This window comes from Ovis aries, chromosome 10 (genome assembly GCF_016772045.2).
Source record: "Ovis aries strain OAR_USU_Benz2616 breed Rambouillet chromosome 10, ARS-UI_Ramb_v3.0, whole genome shotgun sequence".
Taxonomy (NCBI): domain Eukaryota; kingdom Metazoa; phylum Chordata; class Mammalia; order Artiodactyla; family Bovidae; genus Ovis; species Ovis aries.
This window is the reverse complement of record NC_056063.1, coordinates 84,469,501-84,481,838: the sequence shown is the minus strand read 5'-3', so window position 1 is coordinate 84,481,838 and position 12,338 is coordinate 84,469,501. Positions and strand designations below refer to the sequence as shown.

The 12,338-nt window shown below is 53.1% G+C and overlaps 1 protein-coding gene across 2 annotated transcripts in view; it reads right to left on the bottom strand.

Moving 5' to 3' along the window:
• COL4A2 (collagen type IV alpha 2 chain) overlaps positions 1-12,338 on the bottom strand; it is a 157,970-nt gene that overhangs the window by 46,092 nt on the left and 99,540 nt on the right. For both annotated transcript variants that reach the window (XM_027973787.2, XM_027973788.3), the window contains 6 exons: positions 6,065-6,199; positions 5,907-5,951; positions 3,587-3,703; positions 2,057-2,128; positions 1,685-1,720; positions 1,519-1,581 (listed from right to left, as the gene is read on the bottom strand). In XM_027973787.2, the coding sequence (XP_027829588.1) occupies positions 1,519-1,581; positions 1,685-1,720; positions 2,057-2,128; positions 3,587-3,703; positions 5,907-5,951; positions 6,065-6,199 (468 nt within the window). The remainder of the gene's footprint in view (positions 1-1,518; positions 1,582-1,684; positions 1,721-2,056; positions 2,129-3,586; positions 3,704-5,906; positions 5,952-6,064; positions 6,200-12,338) is intronic.

The window sequence follows — 12,338 nt, the reverse complement described above, 5'->3', positions numbered from 1 at the left end:
GGGTACAGCTGCTCCTGGTTTGCTTTTCTGAGCTCAGGCTTTTGACCTGACCCGGGTCCTGCACACGCTGGCCCTGCTCCCTCCACGAGGCCCCGGGCCCCATTCCTCCAGAGACGGCCCCTGCTGGCCTCCCGTGCGTCCCTGCACCCGGCACTGTCTCACACTTCGCGCTGCTGGGCCGGCAGGCAAGCACACACAGAGTTAATCTACGTCCGGCCCCTCGGCGGGGCTGGGAATCCGCATGCCAGGATCACCTCGTGCTCCTGCAGAGCAGTGCCCGCCAACGCCACACCGAGGGTGAGAGCTTGACACGTGCTTTAGAAGAGCCAGGCGTGGTGACACAGAACAGGTGGAGGGGCAGGGGGCCGTGGGAGGCCTCAGTGGTTCGTGTGAAGACCCGGAGGCTGGCACCTCGGCTCGAGGAGGTGGGGAGCACCCTGCTGTTTATTTCCCAGAACTGTGTGAGTAAAACAGGGGACCCCCCACCCCAACCCCATGGCCCGCGTTCTGTAAACGGGTGGCTGCTTGTGTACAAGGGCTGAGAGCATCTCGAAACACGAGCCCGTCTCCTTCCCTTCAGCCAAATCTCACGGCCGGAGGGCTGCTGGGGAAAAAGACCAGCACGGCCCCGGAGAACTGTGCTTCATAGAGACGTGACCGACTGTTGCGATTATTATCAGCGGTCTGAGGGAAGCGACGAGCACTCCCACCCCAGCTGCTGGTGTGACGGACCTGCCCTCAGGCACACACGTGTCCGCTGCCTCTCTGCATCGGCCGAGACGCGGGTCCCACGACCCCGTCCACGGCCGCCTCAATCTCAGGGCGTGGTGTTCTGTGAGAAGGACTCTCTCCCCTGCGGCCACAAGCTCTCCCTGAGTAAGTTAAGGCCTGTTTGTCTTATTAATAAAAAACGTGGAGTAGGAGAGAGTTGGTCACTTTGCAGGAGCCCGTTCACCTCCCGGCCCCTGTGCAGCGGGAAGGATCCGAGGCGGCCAGGCCTGGGGCGCTCCCTCCTCGGGCAGGCCCTCCTCCAGCCAGGGGTTTGGCTGCCAGGCCTCGCTCCTGCTTCGACAAGCAGGAGGAGGGGACACCTGTAGACCGCCACTCAGCTGGGGCCCGAGGGTCACTGGGTTAACTGATGTCCAGTATCTCACCTGTCATGGTGGCTGTGCCCAGGTGCGTCACCCCCACTCTGAGGCCTCGCCAGCAGAGCCCATTCCCTCCTTATGGACCTGCAGGACACTGGTCTGCTTTGCTCGGGATGACGGGCCCCTGTCAGCTGGTCAGCTGTGGGGCTGGGAGAGCGTGTGCCTGACTGGAAGGGCTCCAGGTCAAAATCTGACCTAGCTGGCGTTGAGTCTTCACTCTCAACCTTGATGGCGGCAGCGGGGACAAGGGACGGCCTGGGTGGTCTTGGCAACCACGTGCGTCAGGCACGCTGTGAGGCCTCCACCAGCGTCCACGCAGCCTGCACCTCGGAGGATGTCCTAAACCCGCAAGGGCGAGCCTGGAACTTACCGGTCTTCCTGGGGCTCCAACCGGACCCATCTGTCCCACGGGCCCAGGGCGGCCGGGAGGCCCCTACGGACAGGCAACGGAGAAGGCGGTTAGGGAGGCAGGAGGGGTGGAGCCCAGAGCCCTTCAGGTTCCGCCGGGTCTCTTCTCTAACAAAAGCAATGCTTACCTGCAAGCCGACCAGTCCAGGCTCTCCAGGTTCCCCCTAATTGAGAAGAAAGAGTTTCAAGAGTTTCAGCTTTTAAGAACCTGTGGACTTGGTCGCATTTTACTTCAGTGTTGGAAATAAGCATATAGAACACACCCGCTGTCTAAGGACTCAGTGATGCTAATTACGCAGACAGCTGCTCTGTCGTGAGTATAGGAGGGCGGCCCGCAGTTAGTGTAAGACGGCCGACAGCCTGGAGGCCAGTGAGAGGACCTTGAAATCAGTGGAGATTCTGGCTTGCAGACACTATGCGTCCCCCCGCTCGACTCAGAGGTCACTCTTACTGGGGAGTGTACATGGGGGCTTGGTCATGCCCTGTCTCTGCAGACTTACCCTGTATTTGTCGCGGTCCTCTGAGGACAGAGCGTAGGGCTCGCCTTTCTGCCCTTTCGGTCCTTGGGGCCCCTAAATGCGCGCATGCGGCATAGAGAGAAAAACACAAACGGCCTTCAGCGTAGTGACGCGCTTGGAGTCACTGCCTGCCCCCTCTCCTGGGCGACGCCCAGCTGTTCTATAGGCAAACAAGACTATTCTGAACATCCAACTCTACCTTAACTGCGAGGTGAGACGTCTACCTTCATATTTACCCAACAGCATCTTTCTTAAAGTTAAAAGAGAAATATTCGATAGGATTTGATTTGCAGAAACCCAAGTAGAGGTTCAGCAAACGAATACTTTCCTCTCCCAAACTGTCCCCACTCTTTGTAACAATGCTATTCTGTGTCTTCTTTGCGTTCGCATGCTAAAATATCGACACCTACACTCTGCAGTACTGTTTGCGGGAGAGATTCTGGGTCATCCGTTAAAAACGGGATTGTGTCAAGCATATTGCATTGGCCAAAAAGGTGGTTTGGGCTTTCCGTGACATCTGAGTGAGCTTCTTGGCCAGCCCAGGTACATGGTATGATACACAGGTACATAAGTACACAGGCCTTTTCATATCTACATGTAAAACCTGTATTTTAAAGTGATGGATATACTCAATGATGACGAAAGCTACGGTATCAGAATAGAGCCGAGTGTGGCTTACTGATAAGCTGAATCACATGAAAAAAACAGCTGGCAAATGGGGAGCTGGAGGGCAGAGATGTGAAGACAAGCAGAAATCGGTCAGCTTCAGGGACATGCAATGAAGATCGTTACTGCTGCCCTTCCCTCACCTTAAGATGCTTTTTAAGTAAAAAGTTTTGCCAGAAAGTGTTAGTTTAACCCTGAATTTGGAATATATTGCTATAAGGTAACAACATATTATCAAAAAAAGATTGTTTGCACAGACCCTAAAAAATAAATGAGGTCATGACATAGATCATTATATGAAAGTTCTTCCATTAAGAAAAGTAAAGTCTACCTTGTATATCCTGGAGAACAAAACTGTTTTTCCATGTCACAAAGGATGTTAGAATCTAATAAAATGATTACTAACGGAGAAGTCTGTTCAAGGTTTAAGCTTTTTAAAATTTTAGTTCCGCGATTCCACTATTATTCTTGCTATTTGAATGGGAGGAAGTGATGGTATGCTTGGGAGACAAACTCAGTACCTTCTATTTAACACACAAAGGACAAAGGGGAAATGGAGCTCTCTGAGTCCAACACGCCTAGATGTTGTCAAGAAACCTCAGCAGCGGAAGTGTGCTTCATCCTGACTGCTAACCGAGGGTGGGCAGCCACCGTTTCTGGGGTGGAAAGGTGGTCTCGGCACATGCTTGCTTCCCCCACCCCCAACAGGCAGGAAGCAGCCCACCCTCCTGAGAGACCTTCCCTAAGGCAGTTTCTCAAGGGGGTCCTCGGCGGGCCCTCCCGAAAGCAAGATCTTTCCTGCATTTCCACCACCCAGCCTGCTCCGCCAGCGCTGCTAGTACTCACGCGGGGCCCGAGGAAGCCGCCGGGGCCCGGGGGTCCTGCGTAGCCCGAGTCGCCCATGGTCCCGTTGCAGCCATCATATCCTGGAGGTCCTCTGGGTCCGCCTTGCCCGGGATGGCCCTGGAAATAGACAAGCCATTGAGTTTGGGGCTTAGGTTTCATGTAACTGGGATGAGGCTGCTTCAACCTTCTCAGAAGAGATGTCTCTGAGCTCCTCATCTCCTCCTGAATTATCGGTCTGCTCTTGGCCTTCCTGACTCTCCTAAACTGGATCTGAGACATTTGAAATTGCATGCCAACCTGATCTTAATTTTGAGCTTGTCCTTCAAAGGAAAATTTCAATTCTATTGAGCTAAATGTCCATCTTGTGTTCAACATCCAAGCGGGTCTATTTCTGGATGATACAGCTCTTAGATTTTACTGTATATCAACTTTGCTTATGACTTCTTTTTAAAAATTTATTTATTTTTAATTGAAGGATAATTGCTTTAAATATCGCGTTGGTTTTCTGCCATACATCAACATGAATCAGCCACAGGCATATATGTCCCCTCCCTCTGGAACGCCCCTCCCACCTCCCACCCCACCCCACCCCACCCCACCCCTCCAGGCTGTCTCCGAGCACCGGTGGGAGCTCTCTAAGAGAAGCACGGAATGTACGCACGGCCACGTGTAACACAGCCAGCCAGTGGGAACGCGCTGTAAATGATTCTAGGCAGCTAAAAGTACCGGGTCCCTCAAGCCCTGTGTTCATTAGGTACTCAGATAGGGCAGTGGCGCTCACGTTAACTTGGTGTGAGCATCTCTCAGACTCCGGCATCGAGGAGACCGAGTTTAGCAGCCCTGGCGTTCCAGAGAAAACGACCAGGCATCTGTTTACCATGATCACCCCTCCAGGTGGTGATCACTCCCTCCCTAGTTTGAGAAATATTTGCTTCTGACATTAAATGAGCATGAAATGGAAAAAAAACACCAATGGAAACACAACACTGATCAGTTACAGTACGTTTCCACAAGGCCACTCCATCTAAAGCTCAGCCTTCTGCTTCCAGGAGAGCACAGCAAGGGACAATCCCAAGGGGCCAAAAAAAGTAGGTTAAAAATGGGCAGTTTCATCGGAGGCAGCTGGTAAGAAAATGCTTTGGTTATTTGTTTAACCCTTGAAATCTGCAAATTCTTCAACTCTGCCAATTTCTCAAGATTCTGACTCATGCGCAAGTTATTTCCTTAACCAGGCACAGCTGTGTGCTGTCACTGATGCATCTGTTTGAGCCCCTCTCAGGGGACGCCAGGGATCACGGCCATGCGGGTCTCACGTCTTGGTGAGGGGGGGCTTCCTTTCCTTAGCTCTGCCTCCTGCTGCAAAAAATCTCCTTGAGCATGGAGCTAAGGAAAAGCGGCAGTTCTCTGTGACTGCTGTTCACTCATACCCTTCCCCCTTTCTTCTGCAATGTGGTAGCCTCGCTTGTGTAGCCTGGAGTGTGTGTGTGTGTGTGTTTGTGTGTGCATGCGTGTTTGAGCATGATGACAGATAACACATGTGGTGCACGTGTGTGTTTGCGTGTATGGGCACGCTGACACGGCATAGACATTGGCATGAGCGTGAAGTTTTGGAGGCAGATGTCCTTAAACATCAGCTGCGGAGGGATGGAGCAGGTCTGAACACGGGATAAACACATGTATCCCGGAGGCCGAGATGGGCAGGAAGCCGCCCCTGGGAAGTCTGCCCCCGGGCCCGAGGAGGAGGCTATGAGTCAGGCTGCTCTGTTTATTTTCTTGTGCCACAAGGAGTAAAGTAAACTAGGTTAGAAAAACACATTTTATTGCATTCTGAGATTTTCTCATGGACAAAGCATGCCTTTCGTCTTCTCTCCACGGTTGCTACCAGGAATCTGAGCCTCTGCACAGACTGCAGGGCAGTCCCTGCTCTGGGCAGGACGGCTTTCCACTCAGGTGGTTCTGGAGTTCAAACACGGTGTGAGACTGGCTCCTTACAGCCGGCCGGTGCCGCCTGCTGCTTGTTGCCAGTAACAAGGGGGCTCCTCTTTCGCCCTTGTCACCCCTGTGGCCTTGCGGTCCTGGGAACCCCAGTTTTAGCACAGTAGCTGCCATGCCAAGTCCAGAAGACCATGTGCAAACGAAGCAGCTTGTGCAAGAGATGACTGGGTTGCAGGGGAAAACGTTTTAAAACGCACACATAGCCCCACAGGTGTGTTGTTACAGACAGTTAAGGGGGACTCGTTAGATGTGTGTCTGGGCATCATAAACAGGTGGTTTTGCCCATATATGGTGCTTTGAAATTTTAGTCTTATGGAGAACTTACGGGAATTCCGTCGGCGCCAGGGAATCCCGAAACACCTCTTGGTCCCTGTAAAGAAGGCAAACAGACTTAACGAAGGCCAGGACACCGCCCCCTCGACACCACCCCCTCGACACCGCCCCCTCCACCCCGCGAGAGCAGCACCCCAGCTCCATACGCACCACGTCTCCCTTCGGGCCTGTGATCCCGGGGGCCCCCCTTTCGCCCTTGTCTCCTTTGCGGCCTTGCAGTCCTGGGAACCCCTGTAGCCCAGGGGGCCCGGTGTACCCCTGGGGGCCCACCGGTCCTGGCTGGCCCTGTGGGAACAATACCCGGTCAGTGTCCAGGATTCACAACCATGCGTGAATGTCTCCAATCATGCTGCTTTTGAAACTATACTTTTCATGCTTAAAGAGCTATACTCTTCAGAGAGCACTCTGTATAAATCACCATCTTCTTCCACGAGAGCCACACAGTGATTCCTGGCTGAGAAAGTAACAGAGTTCAAATGGGGGAAATACTACATGTGAGACAAAAGTTATCCTCGAGTACTAAAGTGAAGTTATTGTGAAATGCTAATATTGGGTTGGCATGAAAGAATCAATTGACTTAAAATAAAAAAAAGTCCTTTCAGTATAAACGAAGGTGCCAGACAAATTCCTGAGAGCCTCTCTGCCTCATATAATGCACACAATAGGCATGGAGACGCAACTAGCACCCAGGTATCACCGTGACCCCCAGATGTTTAAGTGGTTAGACAGTCTCCCATCCTGCACACACACACACACACACACACAGACACACACAGAATGCACACATACTCATACAGAGAAAAAATAAAAGTCTCTGAAATGCATGAAACGTACATCCAAACCATTGCTGCTGCTGTTCCGTCACCAAATCGTGTCCAGCTCTTTTCGAGACCTCATAGACTGTAGCCCACCAGGCTCCCCTGTCCATGGGATTTCCCAGGCAAGAATCCCTGGGGGGACTGCCATTTCCTCCTCCTGGGGAACGTCCCGGCCCAGGGGTCAAACCCCTGTCTCCCGTGTTGGCAGGCAGATTTTTTACCCCTGAGTCACCTGGGAAGCCCTTGCATATCCCTTAGGATGGCTATTATTTTAAAAAAAGGAAAGACGAAATTATGTGTTGGCAGGAATTTGGAGAAGCTGCTCTGTTGCAGGGAATGGAAATGGCGCGGCCGTTGGGGCAAACGGAGGTGCCTCAGAGACGGAGCTGAGAATCACCCGCGACCCAGGAGTCCCACTTCTGCGACCACACTCAGAAGGGTGGGAAGCGGAGATCTGGACGGATCATGTCTGCACCCACGTTCGTGGGAGCATTTTCCACAACTGTCAAAGGCGGAGGTGCCCATGGATGGATGACGGTTAAGCACGACGCGGTCTGTCCAAACAACGGACTCTTCTTCACCTTAAAGGGGCAGGAAATTCTGACCCAGGCCACAGCACGGATGGACCCTGAGGACACATACTGAGTGAAATGAGCCCGCTAACATGGGGTCCCTAGAGGAGTCACATTCGTAGAGATGGAAAGTCCCAGAGGGGTGACCGGGGGCTGGGGGAGGGGAGTGGGCAGTTAGGGTTTAATGGGGACAGACCCTCAGTTTGGGAAGGTGAAAGAGCTCTGGAGACAATGGTGGTCATGACTGGATAAAACATAAATGCGCTTAAGGCCACGAGACTGGGCAAAAATGGTCAGGCCGGTACATTTCATGCTGTGAACATTTTACCACAATCAAAACGGAAAGATTGAAAAGGGGTTCCAGCTCTCTTGTTATTGGAACTAACTTATGCATCACAGTTCTATTTTAGAGAACGTCCCAGGTTCGCCCAAACCGAAAAAAGTGACAAGACAAAACCAAACCCCAACAACTCTGACTTGATTTCTTAAAGGAAGGATTCTGCTGTTGCTTCATCCCACAGACCCTTTCTCTCCGGGCCTCATTCACTCTCGCATTTCAAATGCCCGTCTTGTCTTTGGATTGAGGGGGTACTGAGCCATTATTTCTAGATTTTTCTTTTATAGCCTGCAAAAAGCCTTTCTTGTATAAACTGTGCTGCTAAGGCGTTTGTCTATGCGGGCAGAAGTTTATAATCTGTCCTTAACACTGCACAGAGCTGGGGGGAAGCGAGCGGCTTCAGATGCAGCTGGCTGCGCGGCGTTCACACGGGACTGGGCGGGGGAGGAAGGGCGTGGGGGACCCTGACTGTGGTGGCCTCACCGCCCCCACGCTGCCCCACCCTGCAGGTGCTGGCCCGGGCGTGGAGGCGAGCGGGGAAGCGGCTTTTTGGGGTGGAGGATGCAGATGGACACTAAGATGGAGTTTGGCGGCTGAGATGAGCCCTGAGGCTTGGGGCCCTGTGTCCTCAGATAATGGGGAGCCTGGGCGCCCCTCGGGGCTGGGTCAGCGTTTCACAGATGGCGGGTTCTCTGCTCGCCCCATACGCGGTGCAGAATCCAGCCAGCGCTCCCCTGGAGTAGCTTGACTGCAAGCATGGTGTGGAGCCGCGAAGCCGGCGTGCTTGAATGTCTGGAGAAGGTGAGACAGGCGTCAGGAGGACTGTGTGGCCAGCCGGGCCCTGGACACGTGGCGTCCCTGTCTGACGCCCAGGGCTTCGGGACGCCACATCTGTCGGTGGTTTGGGGACACAAACACTTTGACTCAGATTTTTATGGCTCTTCCTCAGCTATGCTTGTTTCTGTCTTGTTTGTGACCACAAGCCTCTAAGCCTGCAAGCCCCGTAACCCTTGGAGGCTACTGTTTGTTAGTGTTCTCAGGGAGCAGCCTTGGGGACCCACGGATCCTCCTCTGCACTGATATTTTTTTATGGTCCATAAACCACGTCTCTATCCGAGGATGACTGTCCAGCACAAACCGTTAACGCAGATGGAGAACAGGCCTCTTATCGAGAAGCATCTCTGTCTCGTGCTTGTTAGCTGTTCCCGGCTCCCTTTGATGGGGGGACCAGCGGCGTCACTTCTTACCCTTGGCTTCTCTGACGGGAAGTCTGGCTTTGGGAATAAAACTCCAGTCTACTCTTTTCTGGGATACGCTGTCACTTTGTTCTTTTTATTAAGGCGAAATTCCCAAACCACAAAAGTCTCCGCTGTAAAGCGGCTTCTGGCACATTCAGTGCCCCAGTCCATCACTTCTATCTCTTCCAAAAGACCTTCATCTCCCCAGAGAATCCACTCCCACCACCCCCATCCCCACGGCCGCCTCCAGCCTCTGGTACCCACCCTTCCGCTTTCGGTGTCTGCGGGATTTGCCCACTCTGGGTATTTCCCATCAGTGGAATCATACGTATGACACATGACCTTTCACGTCTGGCTTCTTAGTACAAGGGTTTTGAGGTTCGTCCACGCCACAGCTTCGGTCACCACTTCACGTTTATGGCTGAATAAGGTTCCATTGTGCGGATAAACTAGGTTGTTATGGACAAACGTGTGGATGTGCACCCCCAGCTCTCCTGAGTCCTGCGTTCCGTCCTTTCGGGCCTGTTACTTGGGAGTGGACCAGCTGTATCACGTGCTAACTCTAAAGGCTTAAGGAGCTGCCAGGCTGTGATCCCTGGCTCATTTCACATTCTTACGAGCAACGTGTGAGGACCCTAAACTTCTCTACAATCCCGCCGTCAATTGTTATTTTCTATTTTTTTTTTAAAAAATAAAGCCTAGAGGGCGTGAACCAGTGTCATTCTGAAGAAGAATGGGGAAAGGCCAGGAAGAGCCTGGACGGGATCTGAATTATCCCTCGGCCTCCAGGATGGAACCCCAGGACGGTTCCAGCCCTTCACTGCACACCCTGCGAGGCTGGGGCTGAAAGGACGCTGTGTCAGGGTCCGAGCCCTGGGCGTGCGTGCTTTGGTCTCCATGGGTAAGATCCCCCGAGGGGAGCCTGTGCCCGGGGCACCTGGGGGGTCTGCAGAGAGCGGCTGGAGGGACCAGTAACAGAAAGGGTCCCCCTCCGTCCTGATCGTCGTCCTTATCAGCTTCCAGCCTCAGATGGCAGGTCCCGATCGGAAAAGCTATTTCCACCTCATCCTTTCCTCTAGTGACAAGTGATATTAAAAATAAAAAGTACCCCAGAAAGGGTAGGACTGTAACTTAAAGGTCTTTGCATAAACTTCTAAAACTCCTAACATTTCCACAAAATACTTGATGAAAGTATTTCCACAAAGTACTTCTCAAAAGCCAGCAGACACCTGGCGAGGAGCCGTGAGCCCGTGGGCTCTGGCCCTGTCCACCCGAGACCTGATTTCTGCTGATGTATCACCTCCTGCTGCTGCTGCTGCTGCTGAGCCGCTGCAGCCGTGTCCGACTCTGTGCGACCCCAGAGACGGCAGCCCACCAGGCTCCCCGGTCCCTGGGATTCTTCAGGCAAGAACACTGGAGTGGGTTGCCATTTCCTTCTCCAATGCATGAAAGGGAAAAGTGAAAGTGAAGTCACTCAGTCATGCCCGACTCTTAGCGACCCCATGGACTGCAGCCTACCAGGCTCCTCTGTCCATGGGATTTTCCAGGCAAGAGTACAAGCGATAATGAGAGGATCTTGAAATCCTCCGTCCTCCGGAATGGAGCCCTGTGGAAGCTTTCAACAAACGGTTCCTCCCATTTTACCCCCAGGACAACTGCGCAAAGTCGGCGTCACGCCCGCTTGAGAGGGGAGGTAATGGGGGTCTGGGGAGTCAGGGTTAGGGATGACGGATGCATTTAGATCTGGGGTGGATTCCATCTTCCATGACACCCTTACTGCTCCAAGAGAGCTCGGGAGCCTCATCCGCATCACCTGAGAACTCGCGGGAACTGTGGAGTCTCAGCCCTGCCCTGGGGCGGCACTGATGTGATCCTGGGAGGACTCCTTGCACTGTGAGGTCTGCGAACCACTGCCCGACCCGGCCCTCCTCCCCACGTGGGCGAAGGCTGGTATCTCTTTATCTTTAAACTTTCAATTTTGCATTGGGGCATAGCTGATTAACAATGCTGGGATAGTTTCCGGTGGACAGCGAAGGGACTCAGCCATACACACGTATCCATTCTCCCCCAAACTGTCCTCCCATCCAGGCTGCCACATGACATTCAGCAGAGTTCCCCGGGCAGGCTATCTTCAAGTGAGAAAACTCTCTTATGCACGAGATTGCACCTCAGAAACAAGGTCAGGCTTCCTGAGCTGGGCAGAGGGAAATCTGATATTTCTAATTGAACTGTCTTGGTCTCAGGCTCCAGTGATAAATCCAAGAAGGGACACGCTGGGCACTGTTAGGAGTGAGTGGTGCTCACGGCCTCTCCCTTTGGGAAACCATCATGGAGGAGTGGGTCATCCTGGCTGGTTCTGGAAGCTGGAGTCTGGGCCGGCAGAGCGCACACATGGGCCAGACGTGAGCACACACGGCTTGAATACCATGACCCTGGAGGGAATGCACTGCGTGTCCTGAGACGCTGACTAAGCCTTCAGGCACTTGCAAGTCTCACTTCTGAGAAAAGGGGCAAAATATATCTGTGCACACGCTGAAAACTCCAGGACCTCAGCCTCTGAAATAGAAGTGGAAGATGGATGCTCGGCCAAGGTTCCGAGAAACCACGCCTCACAGGCAAACACGCCCAAGGAGGTGCCCTCTGCCATCCAGTTTATTAACCTGAGCACTCGCGCTGGGTAAGGGAGGAAAGAGTCTCATTTATCAAGGCAGGACAGAGAGGAGCGTTTCCGAGGGCCAGCCCGCGTCACTGCACGTCAGGACATTTCATCCACAGCACGGTGCTTTCCCGGTAGCACAAGAATCAGCCTTCCATGCCAGCTGCTGAATAGTAGGAAATCCCTTCTCCTTCCTGAGGGTACTCTTCCTGTCTCGCCTTTTACGGGCCCCAGGCGCCCCTCCAGGCGCCTGCATCCTCCCCAAACCCTGGCGGCCCCTCCTGCCCTCCACCTTCCCACCCTTCCCATGCAGTGACCTGTGACCTTTGGGGGATTCCGGCCCCAGGCCCAGCTCACCCTTGGAGCTATTCACACACATTTGAGAACATGGCAAACAGCCCCAAAGGTGGGAAAGACCATCTTTTAAGATTCAGGAAAATATTTTGCTCAGCTAGATTTTAGAATCAGCCACCTTCCTTAGGGATGATCATTAGGATTTGTGAGCAATTTCTGATCACCTGGCAGGGTGACATTAGTGCCTATTCCAAGCTGATGATAACGTGACGGTTAGGATTGGACAGGACGTTTCATATGACTGTCAGTAAGCTAGTGTAACTGGACAGCTGCCCACTCCAGGCAAAACAGACAGACAGACAGACAGCTGGCTTAACTGATGTTAACTCTGCCGCCCTTTCCCCCAGATTCTTATCAATATACAGCAAGACATCAGTCCCACCCTGGGTGCAATCCCAAATGAAAGGCTTTACATATTCCTCAATGAGAACGACACGGCCTCCCGGAAC